The sequence below is a fragment of the Peromyscus californicus genome, unplaced genomic scaffold, assembly GCF_007827085.1.
Source record: "Peromyscus californicus insignis strain IS unplaced genomic scaffold, ASM782708v3 Scaffold_1__1_contigs__length_55948999, whole genome shotgun sequence".
In the NCBI taxonomy this organism is placed as follows: Eukaryota; Metazoa; Chordata; class Mammalia; order Rodentia; family Cricetidae; genus Peromyscus; species Peromyscus californicus.
Genome location: NW_026294492.1, coordinates 7,151,559 through 7,172,277, shown reverse-complemented (window position 1 = coordinate 7,172,277; position 20,719 = coordinate 7,151,559). Strand labels below are relative to the sequence as shown.

The window sequence follows — 20,719 nt, the reverse complement described above, 5'->3', positions numbered from 1 at the left end:
ACATGCGAGAGGCCACCTCCGACCAGGGGTGGGCAGCTCCACAGCTCTTGACCTCAAGACTGTCACGTGCAGCTGATAGGCTCTTGTCCGACACTGCACAGCCAAGTGGCCCACCTCATCGGAAGGCACTGCCCTGAGGGTCCAGCCCACCCGTCTACCAGCTGCACCTGCCAGTGGCTCTTCAAGCCTCATCTAGGCCATAGCTGCTGCTACAGAGCCTGATGTGGCTGTTCCTCAGGGGCAGCCCCCATCAGACCCTTTTCCAATTGCTCGACAAGGCCAGAGGTGGTCCAGCCAGGGCAGTCAAGGAGGAATGCTGAGCTTCTGAACCACCCACCCTCCAGCCAGAGCCCTGCCCGTCACCAGACACCAGCTCCAGCCACCGTCAGCCAGAGCACAGGCATCCCAGCCAGCCAACAAGCCCCATTCCCTGCCTAGAGAGCCAACTCCAGAAAGACCATGAAGATTAGGACAGCAGGATTCTGGGCTCCTCCAATTTCAGACCTCACAAGCCATAAGAAACGACAGCAAATGCAAAGATTTGTTCCTCAGCTGGGGAGCGCGTTGAGCCGGGGACCCCCAGGGTTCCCAGGGGGTGCTTACCTCACCCTCGCCCTCTCTGTCTCTGTCGGTCTGCCCCGCAGCGGGCCTAGCAGGGTTACCTAGCGGGGTTACCTTAACCTTGTGGTCCCGGTAGGTGGCTGATCCCTTTTTAAGAGCAACACAGGAAGTTTGCTAAAGGCACAGAAATTATTTATTAATCTTACAGCAAGCATGAATCATGAACACAAGTAATTCTCATGGCCTGGAGAGCATGTGCAAGCAAGCTCTGGAGTCCGGGCTCCGAGAAGGGTGTGGCAGGGGTGCAAGGCCTGTGATCTCAGACACTAGGGATGGAGACAAACCTACGTGCCTGCCTGGGTCAGGACCCCAGCGGCAGCACACAAAAAGAGCTCCCGGAAGTGTTACTGAACTATCCTGACCTCAGGAGCTCATCTGTCTGGACCCTGACACTCAGGAACAGCTCCCTCTGGGGTGTTCATGGAACACGTCAGCATGTCACATACAGGACATTAGTCAGACATGCAGCTAGGACATTTCACCCTTTAGCACCCTGTCTGCAAATGGGTAGAAAACGCGGGGTAACTCAACTGTGTGTTCCCAGAGCAACCCAGTCTCTAGCCTCTAGTGGGCCAGTAACTAAAGGATATGGGATACTTGGCTGAAACCCACTCACAACCATACCAAATACAAGAGATACTCTGGGTACTGTGGTGAAGGGGGTCTTCACTGAGCTTCTCTGAGGCTCCATTTGCCAGCACAGTTTCTAAGGGTCTCCCAGGAGCTGTTTCCCACACACAAGGAGACTCTGGCAGGTTCTCTGGGGGCAGTTGGGGCTGCCGAAATCTATGCCATGTAAAGACACCACCAGCCAGCAATCTGAGCCCCAAGAGAAGGTGGCAGGCTTGCTTGTGTTACCCTAATAAACAGGGTGGGTGCCAAATGTCCTACATCGCTATAGGCAGGGCCCTGATAACCTGGCCCCATCCGGGGATACTGCAGGGACTCAGCCAGGGAAGCAACAATCCAGGAAAAGCCCCACCTACAGGCAAGGCTGTGTGTGGACAGGGTCCCAGGAGGCTGAGGTCAGGCAACGGCACCCAGGGCTTCTGTTCTAGTTAGTGACAGTCACTCCTGCCGGAATGTGCCATGTCTACGCCATTGCTCTAAGGCTGAGCACCCTCAGAGGCTCAGGGCCCAGGCCTCCAGCCAGGCTTTGCATCTTCAGGAGCCTCGGCGAGGATCCAGTTGACTTTGGGTCTGGGCAGTGTGAGTGCATATACCTGGCATGCGTGTGTGTGTGTGTGTGTGTGTGTGTGTGTGTGTGTGTGTGTGTGTCCCCATGTATCTATGCTCCAGGGGTTCAAACTCTCCAACATGGACTAAAGGTGAAGGTGTCGCTCGGTTGGCAGAGTGCTTGCCTGCCATGTACAATACCCTAGGTTCCATCCCCAGAACAGAAACTGACTCTTGTACCATACACCTATGATCGCAGAGCTCCGTGGGTGTCACCCTCAATTACATATCAGGTCAGAGGCCAGCCTGGGATACATGAGACCCTCTCTCAAACATAAACGACAACATAGAAAATCCAACGCCTGGAGCCATCAGAAGCCGGGCTTTCCTTCTGGAAAGGAAACAGCAGGCAGCTGAGTTTCCACGATCTGCTTCGGGGAACTCGGTGGCTTATGCTCACTCAGCAAGATCAGATTGGATGTGCGCAGGCCATCTGCCTAGTGTGGGAGGAAGCCTGGGGCAAGTGCTGGGCCACGTGTGAGGCTCTGTACCAGTCCAGCGGCCCTGCTCTCCCAGGCACGTACTACAGCTGTGAGTACACAGGCCTTCCTCTGGAGACTCAAGGGCACTCTCCTTCCCCCACGTCACTGAAGTGGCACTAGAAGGTTCTCTGAGGAAGCCTCCCTCCACAGCTGGAAACACACATACACCCCCTCCGGCCAGTGCCTTGAAAGTGCAGGGCTGAGCCGGTGCTGCTGTTACTGGACACCAGTCTGGAAGACACTTTTGCAGAGCCGGGCGGTGATGTTCCCAGAACTAAAGGTTCCCAGTTCAACACCAAACACTCAGTTTTGCTCCAGGAGTGGAGGCTGACCTCTCCACACAGTTTCTAAGTGCCCGTGGCCAGAGTGTCTCAGGTAAAAGCACCCACTCTGCTAAGAGCACAGGAAAGGTAAACACAGGTGTTGCTGACGCCCTGAAATCTACAGTCATGGGCGATAGGGAAACCAGGGCTGTGCAATCTCTGAGTCGCTGACACTATCCACTCTGGCCGCAGATGCTTCATCCTGGTGCCCCTTGCTCTGGCTGACCTGGGGCAAAGCCCAGGGTGATCCCCTGGCCAGGGGACACTTCAGCATCTCATCTACTGTACAGCAGACAAGCCCTGCCAGAAAGGACCGTGATCCGGGTGGTTGTGAGCCTCATCACGGAGTGGGGCTCGGTACATATGCCATCTGAACTCACATGTGCCTTGACAGCACAAGTCCAGGATGTGGGAACGGTGAGACCGAGGAGTGGACTCTGGCCCCCAGAACACTGGGGGTGTGTCTCGGCTGTCTAGAGAGCCCTGCCCACACCCTGGTACTCACATACTGTTGTTTCTTATCAGACAGCAACCTGTTCATCTCCTCCCTTTCTCTTTTAATTTCTTTTTCATCGTAGTAAAATTCCCGGACAATGAACCTTCAAAAAAGCAGCTACAGCTGTCACTGAGAACCTGGCCAAGGCAGATTCTCCCCGGGGACTCCCACCAAACCCGGAGGAGCCCGGGACCGCATCCTTACTTGTTTTCTTTGGCTTTAACTTTGAAATCTTCGGTCACTTTGCGGAAGAGAGTCACTGTGAAGAGGCCGGCCTCGCTGTCCTCGGCGATCAGCCTAGAGGAGAAGCGTTTGTCGGCTGGATGACCTCGGGTCGCTCCACTCCAGGCTCTGGGCTGAAGCTAGGCTAAGAGGAGCTCTTCTTCAGCCTCGGGAGGCCATCCCCACTGGCAGAGTCACATCCCCTGGGCCTGGTGGCCTATACTTGGGTCTGTGTCAGTCACCAGGGCCTGGGAACCAAGGGTGTCCTGACAGCTTCCTAGGTCCGGCCCCCAGCAGCCACCCCTCCAGGCTCAGCCTTGGAAGCTCCAGCCTCTGGTTGGGAGTGACAGGGAGTGCGGATCTGCTCTGTCCCGTGCTCCTCAAATGGCTGAGTGATCCAGCCCCCCCTCTCCCCGCTCCGCAGGGCCTGACACCACTGCTGGCTGTGCAGGTTCCAGAGAGGTAAGTGGCAGGCCACTCCACAAGGGCCACTCCACTTCCGATGTCATGAAGCCCTGGCTGGATATGTCCTTGCCAGCATGTGCCAGCATGGAGTCACCATCCCCAGCAACACGGAGACAGTGATCTAAGCAAGATGTCTTGGGGGTCTAGGCATGCCCGGTTGTCAGATCACCTCTCCGGTGTCTCAGAGCCCACACCCATAGGAACTGGCCCTAAGCTCCAGCCCTTTCCAGAATGGTTGGTGCAGGCTCTCAAGCTCTCTTTATCACGAAGGGCCGGAGGTCTCTGCTCTGTGGCCCAGCATCCTGCCAAGCTGAATGGAGTGGTTTGAACGGGTATGGCCCCCATAGACTCGTGTTTGAATGCTTGGCCCATCGGGAGTGGCACTATAAGGAAGTGTGGCCTTGTTGAAGTAGCTGTGGCCTTGTTGGAGGAAGTGTGTCACTGTGGAGGCAGGCTTTGAGGTCTCATATGCTCAAGCTAGGTCTAGTGTGGCAGTCTCCTGCTGCCTGTGGATCAAGAGGTAGAATTCTCACTATCTCTCCAGCACCATGTCTGCCTGCACGCCACCATGCTTTCTGCCATGATGATAACGGACTAAACCTCTGAACTGTAACCCCGCCCCGTTTAAATGTTTCCCTTTATAAGAGTTGAGTGGTCATGATGTCTCTTCACGGCAATAAAACCCTAACTAAGACAGTGATCCTCCCAAAAGGACCCCAGAGGCAATCCTTAAGAACAGAAGAAACCTGTTTACCAGGCAGTTCCTGCCTGGTGCTACCTGCCCACCAAAGATGTACCTCCTCTTCACGCTCTACCTCCCCCAAGACCTTAGCCTGTGACTAACCTATTCCTTGCAACCCCTCAATTTAGCTCCTGGTGACCGTGTCCTGGGAGTTTGTAGCATGTTCCTCAGGGTCAAGGCCTCGAGAGTGAATGGGTTGAGATCAGAAGGGGGCTAGGATGGGATGGGATAGGATGGATGAGGGTGGGGTGGGGCAGAGTAGGATGGGATGGGGTGGGGTGGGATGGGGTGGGATGGGGTGGGACAGGATGGATGAGGGTGGGTGGGACAGAGCAGGATGAGTAGAATGTGATGGATGGGATGGGGTGAGATGGGATGGGATGGGTTGGATGAGGGTGGGTGGGACAGGGTAGGATGGGTAGGATGGGATGGGATGGGGTGGGATGGGGTAGAGCAGGATGGATGGGTAGGGGACAGTGAGGTGGGATGGGATGGAATGAGACAGATGGAGTAGGTAGGGTAGGACTGGATGGGGTGGAGTGAGGCTGGATGAAATGACATGGAGCAGGTAGGATGAGGTGGGGTGGGGTGGGGTGGGGTGGGTTGAGGTGGGGTGGGGTGAGGTGGGCAGCTCTGGGTACAGTGTGGTAGGGCAGATAATTGAGCTCATGTTACTTGTGGCTCATTCTAAAATTTCCTTTATGGCACACATAGAAATGCATGACTTCGGATCACAAACAAGTTCACACAGTTAACAGTCCCCTAGGCCCTGCCCCACTGAACTAGACTCATGACTCCTTATCGTGATGACCCTGTAGGTGGTTTTCCTCATTTCTATGGCCCCTGTGACTCTGCTGTGAACTGAATTATGGCGCAGGCACCGAGACATTCCTGTCACACATTTTTGTTTTGTTTTGACTTGGTTTGATTCTAGATAAATGGCATGGTTCTCCATGTACCTGCGGGGGTAGTAAGAATGCCCCCCATAGGCTCATATTATCTGAAAGTGGCACTATTTGAGAAGAATTAGGAGGTGTGGCCTTGTTGAAGGGAGTGTGTCTCTGGGGATGGATTTTGGGGGTTCAAAAGCTCACATCAGGCCTAGGTGTGCATTCACTCTCTCTCTAGCTCTCTCTGTCTCTCTCTTGTCTCTGTCTCTGTCTCTCTGCCTGTGGATCAGGATATAGCTCTGAGCTATTGCTCCAGCGCCATGTGTGACGCCACACTCCCTGCCATGATGAAAATAGACTAGGCCTCTGAAACAGTAAGCCAGCCCCCAGTTACATGCTTTCTTTTATATGAGTTACCTTGGTCATGGTGTCTCCCACACAACAGTAAAACAGTGACTAACATTTGCTCCTTCTCAAAGTGAGCTCTGATGTGTGTAGTTGCATTGCTGGTTTTCCATGGCAGACTCAGATCCGACCCAGTCTTATCCATCATTTCTGCAGGGCTCACGTGTTCCTGTCCTGCCCTTAAATGGCCACACACTGAGAATCTCCTCCCTCTTCAGACTCTGTGGCCAGCCCTAGGCTGTCCCTCTGTTTGGGCATCTGCCGAACAATCTCTGCACTGCTCCCCCTTAGGTGGGGCAGAATGGATGTCTAGTAGAGAACGCAGAGCAGGCAGAGAACACAGAGGCTCTGCTGAAAACAGCCAGCACAGCCTTCCTGGGCACGGGGGGGCTGGGGGGGACAGGAAACTGGAGCTTTGAAGGACAATGGCAGACAGGAATATATCCCAAGAGGCGAGAAGGAATTCCAGGCCACGGGGACTCAATGCATAGGTATGGTGCTGGGAGGCGCCCCACCCTGGCACATGTCTGGTGCTCCAAGAACATCCATACCTTCCCCTCTGGGGATGTCGACTAAGCTGAGGTCTCACTTACTTGGTTGACCGAGGGACCACCATGTCGGATAGGGACTCATATGTCCTCTGCCACTGTACATAGCTTGACCTGTGAGGACACAGAACTGTTAAGTGCTTTGGGAAGAAAGGGCTTCTATTGTCTCAGGAAACTCTTTACACCTTCTCCTGAAGACTGAAAGGCAAGAGGTATAATCAGGGAGTGTCCCTAACATCCCCAAAGCTCCTGCTATTATTGCCCAGTGCCATGCTGAGCCCAGTCTGCGTGCAAGGGCCCCAGGTCTTCCAGAGGGTCCCCATGTGGAGAGCTCAGGTGCCGGTATGTTTGAAGCTCACTAATAATTGTCTGATTCTGGCCCAGGTTACCTGGGACCAGGGGGATGACCTTTGTAGCCTTAGGTCAAAAGGAACAGTAGAGCTCTCAGGCTTCTTGTGGGCACAACGCAGGTGCTCAATAAACGCTGTTACAGCCACCATCTCCCTGGTTCTGTGCCTGTGGAGACAGCGGCCCTCCATGGGCCCTGAGCAGCCATGTCTGCTGACCTGGGGCCAGCAGGGCACAAGGGGCCCACCTCACTTTCCACTGAGCAGGGCACACACCCACCGTCTTCCTATCCACATACTTGGGAACGATGACCAGCAAGGTTATAAGATATTCCGAATCAAGTACGAAGTCTTCTTTGCTGACGATATCGCTCAGTGTCCGAGTGAAGAGGTTCCCCCCTGGAAGGCAGAGGGACAAGGGGTGAGCCCAGAGGAGAGGCTCACTGACCCCGCATGCCTGTAGAGTCCAGACAAACAGCGGGACATGGAGCAGGCTCAGGGGAGCCTCCAAGCTGTCTGCTGCCAGAGCCAGGTACAGCCGAATTGTAAGCGAGCTACCCCCTGTTCCCTCTCGGGGCAGGGAAACTGGCAAAGCCTCTGTAACGATCGCCTGTCACTCCAGGGGCTGCTGAATCTAACACCTCAGTGACCCGCACTGTCCTCAAATGCCAGCTCAGGTGCTGGGAAGGGACCTCAGGTGGCAGGCAGCTAAAGTTATTCAAGTATCAAAGCAGCCAGGGCTCCGAGTGGCGTGGGACAGATAGGCCTAGATAGGGCTAGCTCTGTGTCACTTTACAGGCCGTTCAGTCCAGCAGCTGGGGACACTCACCTGAAGTGGCTCTGTCGATGCCACCAGCCCTGGCTCAGGTGAAGAGCGTGGACAGCATGCAGCTACCACAACGTGGTGGGTCCCCAGGCTGCGGAGTCCGAGCCCGACAGCCCCCAGAGCATGAAGCAATGTTAGTCTATTGCTTCCAACTTCCCAAGCACAGATTAAAAGGCATAGCCTCAAAGGCGAGAGAGAAATCCCATCCTCCAAAGATGTCTGCTCCACCCGCAGCTGTGAGGTCAAGGACAAAGGCAGGCAGATCCCCTCCAGAGGGACCCTAGGCACAGCCACCCTGTCACCACAGCAAGCACATCATCCTGCTAGGAGACTTGGCGCACTCGGCCCAAGGCAACAAAGCCACAGGTTTGTTGATTGAGTAACTGTGACTCTCCAAGTGTAGAAACGGTTTCCCTTGCTTTATGTCTATAGAGCCTGAGGATATTGTGGGCGCTTTAAAATGTACGTCAAAAGAATAAACAGGAGAGGGAGTCGGCATCTGATTGGTGAAGGAGGAGGAACCAGAGACCGTAGGGGAGAGGAGGTTGGACCAGTCACCCGCTGAAGTCCCAATTCTCAAATTACACTTTTTATTTATTTACTTTGTGGTGTGTGTGTGTGTGTGTGTAGGAGCACATTTGTGGAGATCAGAAGACAACTTGCAGAAGTCAGTTCTCTCCTTCTGCCAGGTGAGACCCCGAGACTGAACTCAGGTCATCCTGCGTGTGGTAGGCACCTTTACCCTGATCCGTCTTGACGGCCACCAGACTGTGGCCACCTTACTCAAATCCACCCCTGCTCATGTCCAGTTACCCTGAGACGGAGCCAGACAACCGAAACCGACTTTCTAAGCTCGGGGCATCTGTGTGTCCCCACCCCACCCCCACTGACAGACGGCAGCTTCCGGATTCCTTCTCTGTTTGGATTTGGGGTCGTTTTGTTCATCTGAGTGCTTTATTGGAATGATGAGCTTTCTTGGAGGACACAAGTCAAAAGCAGAAGAAAACCATCGGCTTCATCCAGGACTCATACAAGACCCTGCAGGGAAGCTTGCTTCCACGGCGATTTTAGTGTTTTGTGTCGTAGCTGTACGGTGGGACTTTCCATTTAAGGAATCATGTTGATGCTTCAAATGTTTCCGGTTTTGAAGCAATTTTACTTTTGGGTTTTCAGATTAGGAATGGTCTTCGTTTTATGAGTAGAAAAGCTGGCCCGGGGAAGATTGAAGAGGGAAGCTTAGTAAGACATACCAGAGGGAGGGCAACTGGTTCCGAGCTCCTGGGCCACTCCGCTTTTCTGGACTCAGACTCGGGATCTAGAGGTGACTGCTGGGGCCACTTCATGCTTGCTGGGCCCTCCCCACTCCCCCACTCTCACTCGGGAGCCTGCCTGGCTCCTTACCGCCTGTTCCTCCCCGGGTGCTCACTAGCATCCCCCAAACTGTCCCCGCCATGATGGTCCTGACCACCACGGAGCCTGGTCTGTCGGGGCCTGAACAATCCATTCTCCAGCAGACAGCCAGGGCAGCTGAGGCCCTGCCACTGTATCCCCACCACCACCCAGGCTGCTGCCCATGATCCTTACTGCCCCTTGAAGAGGTCTGGGCTCTACCATCCCATCCTGCCTGCCCTCCTTGAAGAGGAGATGCAGAGAGAGGCCTGAGCAGGCTCCCCAGAGCCTCACCCTGGGTAAGGAGTGGGGACAGAAGGAAAGAAGGAATGAGCAGGAAGCAATGTCATGCTCCTCCATGTTCACAGACAGGGTGGCCACCCTGCCCGGCTCTGTCCTCTTCATCTGCCCCAACTGTTCACCCGGCTCAAGGGCCACAGTCACGGGAAGGGCAGAGTAGAGGACCCCCCACCCCACCCCACCAGATACATGCACAGAGAAGGCAGTGGGTGCGGTACACACGTGGATTTCTTCTCCAGGTTCTCCAGGTTGGCCTTCAGAACGCTGTACGCGGCTGTGCGGGACTTCAGGTCTGTCTCGATTTGTGCCAGTTGCTGGGAGGAAGTGGGGGAGAGAGATGCTCCTGGTGACCTTGAAGAGTCAGTGAACCTCTTCAAAATCTGCCCAAGTGGCCCGGGCGGTGGTGGCGCACACCTTTAATCTCAGCACTCGGGAGGCAGAGGCAGGCGGATCTCTGTGAGTTTGAGGCCAGCCTGGGCTACAAAGTGAGTTCCAGGAAAGGCGCAAAGCTACACAGAGAAACCCTGTCTTGAAAAACCAAAAAAAAAAAAAAAAAAAAAAAAAAAAAAAATCTGCCCAAGCATCTTTGGGACACTTAGCAACAGTGACCAAGCCAGCCAATGGGACTCATTCCTGTAATTCCAGCACTTGGGAGCCAGAGGCAGGTGGATCAGTTCAAGATCATCCTTAGCTACATAGCCAGGTTGAGGCCTAGGCTTCTTGAAACCCTGTGTCAGGATAAAGAGACAAAGAAACAAAAGAAAAACAGCAACCCTCCTGAGACTCACCGTGGCCCCACCTGTCTCCTTCCGGACTCTCCCAACCCTACCTCCCACTCCCACCCTCTGCACCTGGACCTCAGTCAGTCCCCACACAGGGAAGTGGGTGGAGACAACTTTACAGGTATGAAGGCGCCAGCCACACAGCTTGGCCAGTGTCACACACTAGCTTGGGCTCCTTCCCAGCAAGGGATGCTGAACTTCCGGGCCCTGGGTACCTCTGCTAGAGAGTAGCTAGCCTGTGTTCTCTGCTGACCTTCCACGCTCAGCCTCCCAGTCATCCACCTCTCCAGGCCTGACGGCAGCCTCTTCCTAACCTGCAGGGCACAACAACTGAGCACCTCTGTCCCCTGCCTCAGGCTCCCCAGCTACTCAACAGGGGGAGGAATGTCATCTTAGGCCCCAAGGACAGCTGGCCACAGTGAAGAGCAGTTCAAGAAGATGGTGGTAAATATGTTTTCTGAGGCCAGAAGGCAGCGAGTGAGTCAGAGCCACAGCGAGTCCCTCCCAGGGGCTGAGCTCTGTGGTAATTTAAAGACAGTTCTGTCCTCCAAGGGCTCAGCAGACCTGGCCCTGCAAACACACAGCATGACAGTGAGCACCACCCTGCAGCCGTAACGACGAACAGGTGCCTGTGTATTTATCACGCATGGATGCGTGTCGCCTAACAGGCAGTGGTGGACGCTTCAGAGTCTGTGACCCCAAAACATAAGCCGTCTGCCCATCCCTCTGCTGCCAGTTTGGCAGTGGGATGTGATGGGAGTGTCCATACCGTAGAGCAGTGCATACCTCTCTCTGATGGGGGAGATGTTGAGAAGCATGAGATGAAACCCAGCATGGTGTGCAAGTTCTAAGTTTAAGTACTTAGAACAGACATCCAAAGAGGAGCACATTCCCAGGGCGTGACAAAAACGCTCCACAGAGGTCCGTGTGCCTTGAGGGGTTTCCCTCACTGATGATATCCTACCGCATAACTAGGCTGCACAGCTGTGCCGTACCTTTGGACCACACCACACGCCACACTCAAGGTGCGGCCACACCATGGGACTGCAGGACAATGTGCTGTGCAAACTGTACAAAGCCCCAAGCCACTGCGGAAGAACAAAGCGAGGCTGGGGCTGACGCACGAGCTCTTGGGGCAGCACGGACTGAAGATTCAGTCTTCCCCAACCCCTGTCCCGCTAGCCTGCAGGAGCTGGTTCCCTGTGATGGAGTGGAGCCGTGCACACTGCACAACTTGTGGGATCTGACCTCCTGACCCCCATCCCCTCCCAGTCTGTTTCAATAACTGTGCATTTGGGTACCCAGGACTAGAGGAGAGCCAGTTCTCCTCTCCAGCTCCCCCAAGCCAGGTCCAGTGTCCCCGGGACTCAGAATCCCAAGTTGGCATGCCCGACCTCACAAAAATCTTGTGTTCTCTGGCTCGGGGGCAGACTTGCGTGATGCTCTCCTGAAAGCCATACCTGGCACAATGCCCTGAGCTGCCCCTGCTAGAAGCACCTTTGAGAACCTCTGCCTGGTTGTCTTGGGAGGGCAGGTAAGCCCAAGGAGCCACACCCGGATTCCCAAGAGACCTGAGGAAGGAAAGGACTCAACCCCACCCTTCTTGCCCTGACCTGCCTATGGCCCTCGGGGAAGTACAGCTACTTAGGGAACAGGGCAGCTTTGTTCAGCACAGAGCTGGGATCTCCCCAGCCATTGGGCCAGCCGGAGACATGATATATAAGGGATATATAAGGGGTTCTCTGTGCATCAGCAATAGGGCAGAACAATCAATCCTCACCCATGGTGAGGGCACCTAGAAGTCACCTTGGCTATGGGATGCCCACACTGTCCCTGCAGATCCCTGTGCTAGGAGGCCTGTATCCAGTATGAGCCAGAGACCATGGCTTAGTAGATGGCACCCTGTCACAGGGCTGATTTGTTGTCACAAGACACTTAGGGGATGAGTTGGCACAATGTGATTAAGGGGGCTTCTAAAGCAGCAAGGTTTTGCAAATCATTTCCCAAGAGATCTGGGCCTGGTGCCCAAGCCCTGTAATTCCAACTACTAAGGAGGCTGAGGCAGAAGGATCAGAAGTTCAAGTCCAGCTTGAGTTACAGAATTGGTTCAAGGCCAGCCTGGGCAACTTAGTGAGACCCTATCTCAAAATGAAAATTAAAAGAGGGCTGTGGGGCTGAAGAGATGGCTCAGCGGTTAAGAGCACCGACTGCTCCTCCAGAGGTCCTGAGTTCAATTCCCAGCACCCACATGGTGGCTTTCAACCACCTGTAATGAGATCTAGTGCCCACTTCTGGCCTGCAGGGATATATGCAGGCAGAATACTGTATACATAATCAATCAATCAATCAATCAATCAATCAATCTTTAAAAAAAAAAGAAGAGGGCTGTGGTAGAATGCTTAGTATGTGAAAGGCTCTGGGTTCCACATCCAGTACCACAAAAATCAATTAATTAACCATCAATCATCTAAGGGGCACTGGGTTCCCAAGCACATGGTAGGAAGGGCAAAACTATGTCTTCCCATCACAGCTTCTGAATCACGGTAGGGGAGTGAAATGAAGTACTTCAGGCCCGTCCAGTAGACTCTCCTGTGAGATTACAGCCAGGTCTCTGGGTGACAGGGACAGGAGACAAGAACACACAGGTCTCTCCTGAATTCTAACCTTAACCAGGACGTGGTAAGGGGGACCTACCCTGGGTCACTCACAGGGCTGGCATCCCAGCCTTTTTGCCTTCTACCTTGTGGGAGTCCCAACGCCATGTATGTCATCTCAGATGGTCAGATGTCTCCAGACAGACTCTCCTCACCTTGGCCAGTGTGTCCACCACGCTCACCAGCGGCTGCTTGGCAGGGTATTTGGCCATATCCCACTCGAAGTGTGTCACGAAGGATGTCAGGTCAACTGGAAGAGCAGAGACGAATTCGAACCCAGAACCAAGCCAAAGGAGACAAACGGAGCTTGTGGCTCACACCAAAGAAGCAGTCCGGGAGAAGCTGGAGGATGGGCCCAGGCTCTGGAGGCGCACATGCTCCACGCGGGAGCAGTTCCGAGCCAGTGGGAAGCATCGACTTGCCAGCGTGCACTCCAGAGCTGAGGGAAGGGTACTGCAACAGGGGCACTCTGAGCCCCAAGCTCTCCTGCGGCAACTTCCACGTGGAGTTTGTTAGGAAGCCTGCTCTTTCTAGAGGTCGGAACCAAGAAGGTGACATTCTGTGACCACTGGTAACTTCTCCACCCTCGGTAGTTGCTTGACCTACCCTCCCCAGCTGGGTCGCCAGTCTGTTTTGAGGCATCCAAGAGGCACAGCAGAAAACACCAAACCAGGCCCCCAACCACCCAGCCATGGCCTGTCCCAGGTGCCACCTGCTAGGGGGGATAGTCTCCCTGCTTCTTGAGCCCCAACAAGAGCAAGGCCATGCTAACCCACATCATCCTTAAAGAAGACATCTCCCAGCTCAGCCACACCAGGAACTTGATTGTCACTGGCTTTTCTCACCTGGAGCCATGGGCATCATTCAGTGTGTCCCTGTTGAAGTCTAGAGTGAACAGAATACACCAATGTTTTCACCAAAAGCAAACAGATTCCCCTGCAAAGAAGGATGTTCCTGCCTACCCCAACCAGCTGTGCAGTGTAAGAACAGAAGGAGCTGAAGGTGGTTCAATTGGACTGACGTATTTCAGTCCAAGGAGCCTGGCTGATTATGATATTTAGGGTAGTGTTTGTTTGTTTGTTTGTTTGTTTGTTTGTTGGGTTTTTTTTGCATGTTTGTTGGAGACAGGGTCTCACTGTGTATCTCTGGCTCTCCTGGAACTCAATCTGTAGACCAGGCTGGCCTTGAACTCACAGAGATCCACCTGCCTCTGCTTTCCAGTAGTGGGATTAAAGGTGTCTGCCACCATGCTGTGACACTTAGTTTTAACTGTCAACTGACACACTCTAGAGTCACCTGGGAAGAGAGTCAGCGAAGGACTGTCTGGATCAGGCTGGCCTGTGGCCGCGTCTCTAGGAGATCATCTTGATTACGTAATTGATGTGGGAAGACCTGGCCCACTGTGGGCAGCACCATTCCCTAGGCTGGGTGAGTGAGGGGAGGAACTTGAACATAGGAAGTATACATGGATCCTTTTCCCTCTGCTCTTGACTGTGGACATGACTAGCTGCTCCAAGTTTCTGTCATAACTTTGCTTCAGTGATACACTGTGACCTCTAACTGTCAGCAAAACAAACCCTTCCTCTCTTAAAGTTGCTTTTGTTGGTTTTTGGTTTTGTTTGTTTGTTTTTTAATCTCAAATAAAACCAGGAACGTGGCTTGAGTCCCAGATCCCAAGCAAGAGAGGAACTGAGTCAGTGTTCCTACCTGAGAAAGTGGTCAGAGGCCTCACCTCTGGAGGGCCTGCTGGTTTTGTTTTGAGATGGTGTCTCACTGCACAGTGCTAGCTAGCCTAGGACTCGCTATGTAGACCAGGCTGTACTCAAACTCACAGACATCCACTGCCTCTGCCTTCCAAATGGTGAGATTAAAGGCTTAATTATTCTTATACTCTACATATCCAGAGAGTACCATAGGAGCATGTTATTTCTCCTTTATTTACCCCCCCCCCCCCCCCCCCCCGCGCGCGCGTGCACACTTTTTTTCTCTTTATCTATTTATTTATTTTGGTTTTTCAAGACAGGGTTTGCCTGTACAACAGCTCTAGTTGCCCTGGAACTTGCTTTGTAGACCTCTGCCTCCTGAGTGCTGGGATTAAAGTCGTGGGCCACCGCCTGGCTTTTATACCTTTTGAGATGTGGTCCAGACTGGCCTTGAACTCCTGCCTCAGTCACCCGAGTAACTGGAATGGCAGGTATGCAACAGCCACTTTCCAAGGTGGGATTTCGCACCGCAGGTTCTGCACACGCAGCCCTTCCCTGTTTATGCGTGTCCTTACCCGTGCAAAGAGCCTGCCCTCGTCCTCCTAACAGTCACCTTCACCTGCATGGAGTCTGGCTCCCTGCTGTTGGGAATCCAGGACACACCCTTCCCACCCAGCCTCAAGTACTCACGCGTGTGCCAGGGACAGTCAGGTTAGCAGTGGGGAGAGACAATCCCAGACTCCTAGGGAAGCCACCGGGGCAACAGTCGGACAGGGACCCTGAAGAAGCTGACAGACAGAGGCTGTCCGTGTGGCTGTGAGTGTCAAGTGTCAGAAGGGCGGGTGGCCACTCTGGGGGAGGGTGTTAGGAGTCTAGATGAAGCTGATGGGGCAGGGAGGTGGGCAGGAGCTAGCAGCCCAGGTGTGAGGTCACATCTGGACCTCCATGCTTGGAACTGGTTGGTCGTGGAGACACAGGACAGGAGCACACAGTGGGAGAGCCCGTGTTGGGGTTGGACAGAAGCCAGCGAGGATGAGGGAGAGGGGAAAGCCAAGACGGAGCAGAGAGGAGGGACAGGATGTAGGGACAGTGACACACAGGACATGAAGTGACACCCACATTCCTAGGCTGGGCGACCAGGTGGAGGGAAGGACAGTCATTAACCTGGGGACCACGGGGCCGAGAGGATGAATTCAGTTTGAGGCAAGCCCAGCTCTGATGGGTGGATGCACTAATCCCCAAGAAAAAGACAGAAACCAAAGGGGATTCAGAGGGAAGTGGCCCTCCTACCTAGCAGGCAGGAATGCCTTAAGACAACAGTGACAGTGTGCCAGCCAGAGAGGGGCTGTGGCCCTGCGGCTTACCTTGGGCCGGGACATGTGAATCATCATCTCATCTGATCTACTCTCCAGCCCTAGTAAGGGGCATCATTATCTCCATGAGGAAACTCCAGCACAGAGTAAGTTATGTAAGCTCCATCACAGCAGGAAGAAATGACACAGAGCACCCAACACCCTGCCCATCACGAAGGAAGGCCCTTGGTCCCTCTCCCCATCGTGTCCAACTGTCAGGGTCCAACTATGCTGCAGGAGGAAGAAGGCGCGCCCCTCCACCCGCCTCTCCACCAGATCCACACTCTCGATTTTTCTCCAGAGTGGGTGGACTTGGCAGAGGCTCTCTCTCGAGAACCTCTGTCGGACGTTGACCACACTGGCGTTAGAATTTAACAGCACCTTGGCCTGTGACAAGGGACTCTCTAAGATGCATTGGGGTTGGGGGCTGGTGGGATTTGTGCTCATGAAAAGGAGATATCGGAGCGCTCTGCCCATGCTCACTGCCTCCCCACATGCAGCCAAGGAAAGATCACTGTGACAACAGACGTGGCTGCCCATAACCGGCACAGTCCTCATTAGAACCTGAAACACCTGGCCAGGTGTGGTGGTGCACAACCCTAACCTCAGCTCTCAGGAGGTTAAAGCAGGAAGTTCGCTTTGAGTCTGAGCCTAGGCTGAACTACGTAGTGAGTTCTAGGCCAGCGTGGGCCATAGAGCGAGACAGTGTTGTGGAAGCCTCCTTGTGTGGAATTTGTGATGGCGGTCCAGTTGGTATTAGTATATAGGTTTTGACATTAGCACAAATTTTGTCATTCCCATGACCCCAAAACTAAACAAGGCCACGTGAGGCCTCTCAAGAGACAGCAATGCTAACTGTTGGGAGAGCATTGGGCAAGAGAAAGACCTCTCCTTCTGGTGACCTCAAGCCTTTCCTGAAAGTGAGGAACTAGCAGCCAGGACAGATGTCAGGGTGATGTGTCTTCAGGGGCACTCCCTCTCCACGCTGCCTGTCACCTCCAGCATCCTGGAGCCCTGCCACCCAGGCCAAGTAGTACTCAACCTCTCAACCCCTCTCCCGGCTGCTCCGAACAGTCAATGCTGCTCTAACTGACTTCCTCCAATGCCCGTGTCTCCAGAGCCCATCACAGGACCCCACAGAACCATGCACTCCATAGAATGATCAAGACACTGACAACCATGCTCATCACAGCCAAGACGGCCATGGGAATTTACACTCCATAGGCTGATTAGCAGAGACACACTGCAGAGCAAGCTCCGCTCTTTATGCCTTGTCACCAAACCCAAGGGTGCCGTGCCTTTCACTCTTAGGAGGGCATGTCCCGCTGTAGGGTGCAGGGCACTGTGGGTCTCTCTCCCAGCAGCCTGTGAGCTCCCAGGGGCACCAGGAGGCTGACAGTGGTCTCAGTAGGCCTCTGGGTTGGTGGCTACACACTCTTCCTCCTCGTTCATCTCTCGGGTCTAACCTTTGCTCCAGATCACAACCTGAAAGTCCTTCCCTGTCTATACCTTGGGCAGGAATATTACTCCAGAGTGGCCTCCGCCACCCCAGCCTTCCTGCCCTCTTAAAACACACTCCCCACAGGCAGCTGTCTCTTGAGCAACAATGACTTCATCTGAAAAACCAAGCCAAGGCCTTGCCAGCGTACAGGATTATGACCGCACAGGCGGCAGTCCAGTGCCAGGCTAGCCAGACAGGTCTTCCGCAGCCCAAGCCAGACACGTGTGTGTCTGCTCTGCTTCTGCCAGATTCACATGGGTCTAGATGTTACCATGCTCCGCACAGCTGGTGGCAAAGACAAACCAAAGCAAAAGGCACCCAGCAAAGCTAAAAACCTAGACTGAGACTGTTACTAAGTTTATTTGCAAGTGAGAAAAAAAAAAAAAAAAAAAAAAAACAGGCCCGGAGAGTCGACTGGCCAAGGTCAAGACGGACAGCACATGGCATGACCAGGTCAGACCCCTGCGGGTCTTCGTGATGTCAATGCCCTAAATTCTCTCGAAGGAGATGGGATTTAAAAAGTCCCATGCACAGAACAACAAAGAGCTCTAGGAAATTCTATCCAGTCTGAGAGTGCCCTGCAGAAGGAAATCTTCTGGGAAAGTTTGAGTTGAATGAACTTTAAAAAGGTCTCTTGACCCTCGCTGGACTTTCTGGGGGGCTTCAATGCAAAGGTGTATACTTAAGATTGGCAGGGTTGGTTCGCAGAGCATGATCAGAAATAGCTGGAAGTGACTGGGACTAACCCACCGAAGCCCCACAGGAGGCCTGCAGAAAATGGCCCATGCTAAAAAAGCAACAAAGACCAAGGTCCCCTGCTCCTCGGTGTGCCCTCTCTTAGAAACAGTGCACCCAGACAGGGGTGGATCCCACGCAGAACAACACCTACATTCAAGTGACATCAGCTTTGAGGTGAAAGCTGGTGGATGGGTTTGTTTGCTCTTTGGGGTTTATTTGCTTTGTTGCAGTGTTAGGGTGGAACTCAGGGTCTAGAGCTTGGCTAGGAGAACACTGCCAATGAGCCACATTCCCAGCCCTGGAATGTGATGAGCATTTTGATCAGCATTTTAGTGTATGCTTAAATAAGGCATGAACCAGGCGAGGTAGTCCACACCTGCCACTCCACCACTTGGGAAGTGGAGACAGATGGTCAGAAGTTCAAAATCACCCTGATTTTGAATAGCCCTGAGCTACATAGTGAGCTGGAGGCTAGCCTTGACCACATGACACCGTCTCAAAAAAACAAAATGAGATATTACTTGTTCTTTCCTTCTGCCCGTTACAGAAGATGAGAGAAAATACTAAGCCAGGTTCTTTCTAACAACTGCACCAGGAGTGGCCTGTTCTAGAAGACCCACGGTCCATGTGAATCTCGTGAACCACGTGGCATAAGGTCTGGCTGAGCTGACATCCTTGCAGAGCAGGTGGACACCAGAGGCAGGCTTCGAGACCAGGCAGATAACAAGCGAGGAGATGCCCAAGTTCACCCCGACCCCCCACAGAGGTGATGCAGTCCCCTTTCCAGATGACATGCAGGTTGCTCAGGAGACGCAAAGAGGATGGGAGGGAGAGGGAGACGGGGGTGGGGGGTGGGGGGGTGGTGAAACCACCGCGAACTGCATCGTCTGGGTATGGTGAGCAAAGCTCTAACGCGGTTGCTGGAGAAACGGTTGAGGCCTGATCACTGCACGCCTCCGGCCAGCCCGAGGCCCCACCCTCCCGGGGACATGCAGCAGGCAGGCAGCACACTGAGCATGCGCACAGCAAACGAGACGCAACCTACTCTTTAAACATTTCATCTTTTCCTTCAGACCTGAAACGTGATATAAGATGGGGTTATTAAACCACAAAGACAGGCCCGTCCGGGTTCAGAATGGGGAGAGTGAATATTTCCACTCGCCAGTTTAAACCAGTAAAAGGCTCTTAATGTTTCCAGGCGGCATGCATGTGTGTTCATACATGTGTTACGTACCCCAAATGATATAACTGTAAATATGTATGTTCTCATTTTTAATAAATATGTAGATAGTCAAAATCAATTCTCTCTACAGATATGTAACTATTTAATTCTAGAGTTTTCAAAGTGTTCAAGTTTTGTAACATGTGTGTGTTTTGCTTTTATATATATATATTTTGAGAGTCTTAGATAGCCCAGGCTGGACTTGAACTTGCTAAGTATCTCAGGATGTCCTCGAACACCTGGTCTTCCTGCCTCTGCTTCCCTGGTGGTAGGATTACAGATGTGTGCCACCATGCCTGGGTTTCAAAGCCTCCACGTTTTTGCTACACATTTAAAACGCAGCCCAAATGGCATATGCACGTTTAACAGCCAAAACAGCAATGGGGGTATCTGAATATGTGTCTGTGAACAGGGGAAGTCAAAGCTTTGGAATGAGAACATTCCACGTGAAGTGTTGTTGATGAGGCCCTGCTGCCTCTGGTTGGAGGCATTACTCAGCACAGGCAGCCACTTCTCACACCTTGTTTGGTTTAAAAAAAAAAAAAAAAAAAGGTAAGTGGATGGAGATGCGTGAGAATTTCCACAAATGGGACAGTAAGGCTTAACGGAACTGGACAGTCAGAGCTCCCATTGAGGCCGTCGTGAGGGAAATGGCTCCTGAGGAGAGGAAGCCTTTGCGGACCTACCTCCATTGGCCAGGAGGTTCTCGTGGACTTTGCCCTTGGAGTCTTCCATGACCTCCACCACACTCTGCGCCGTTCTCTTTATGAGGCTTGGGGGAGAGAAGAAAGGGCCAGTGAGGGTGAGGAGCTGTGTGCAGGACCACTCCACCCAGCCTCCTGGCAGAGAAAGGAGCCCTGGGAGCCACTGGGGGGGGGGGGGGGGCGGCACTCTGGCAATCTGTAAGGAGAGACTTAAGCATTAAGAACCTTTGAACCAGTCACTCCACTTCTGGGAAACCATCTTGAGGAAACAGGAAAAAAAACACCAGAAGGGCTTTCTGAATAGAAAGATGTTCTTTGCAGCAGAGTTGCCGACAATAAGAAATTGGAAGCGACCCGGAGGTTCAACAATAGAGAATTGTTTGAGGGATGGTCTGTCCAGCTGAGGGATTATTAGGCCGCCATTGAAAATAAGGTTTACAAAGAATTTCAAATACCGTGGAACAAGGCGCGTATTATAATGTTAGGTGGAAAAAAACAAGACAGAAACTTAGACAGTAAGACGATCTCTGCTGTGCTATGGGCACATATTTCTGCTTGCTATTTCTCTAGTACAATCTGGTATTGATTTTATAGAAGAGGCAAGCCTCGGGCCTCCAGCAAACACATGGCAAGAACTCAAGTCATACACCAGGTCACAGATGGAGGATGGGGTACGTTCCCTTTCATTTTCAGTCCCTCCTTTCCTCGCTCCCTCCTTCCTTCTTCCTTCCCTCCCTTTCTCTCTCTCCCTCTCTCTCCCACTCATCCTCC

The 20,719-nt window shown here is 53.2% G+C and overlaps 1 protein-coding gene across 5 annotated transcripts in view; it reads right to left on the bottom strand.

Moving 5' to 3' along the window:
* Atp6v1c2 (ATPase H+ transporting V1 subunit C2) overlaps window positions 1–20,719 on the bottom strand; it is a 39,592-nt gene that overhangs the window by 2,961 nt on the left and 15,912 nt on the right. For 2 of the 5 annotated variants that reach the window (XM_052745842.1, XM_052745839.1), the window contains 9 exons: window positions 19,931–20,016; window positions 19,068–19,097; window positions 12,884–12,978; window positions 9,515–9,606; window positions 7,077–7,175; window positions 6,476–6,544; window positions 3,363–3,455; window positions 3,168–3,261; window positions 604–735 (listed from right to left, as the gene is read on the bottom strand). In XM_052745842.1, the coding sequence (XP_052601802.1) occupies window positions 604–735; window positions 3,168–3,261; window positions 3,363–3,455; window positions 6,476–6,544; window positions 7,077–7,175; window positions 9,515–9,606; window positions 12,884–12,978; window positions 19,068–19,097; window positions 19,931–20,016 (790 nt within the window). The remainder of the gene's footprint in view (window positions 1–603; window positions 736–3,167; window positions 3,262–3,362; window positions 3,456–6,475; window positions 6,545–7,076; window positions 7,176–9,514; window positions 9,607–12,883; window positions 12,979–19,067; window positions 19,098–19,930; window positions 20,017–20,719) is intronic. The other 3 variants (XM_052745840.1, XM_052745841.1, XM_052745843.1) reach the window with 3 other exon arrangements.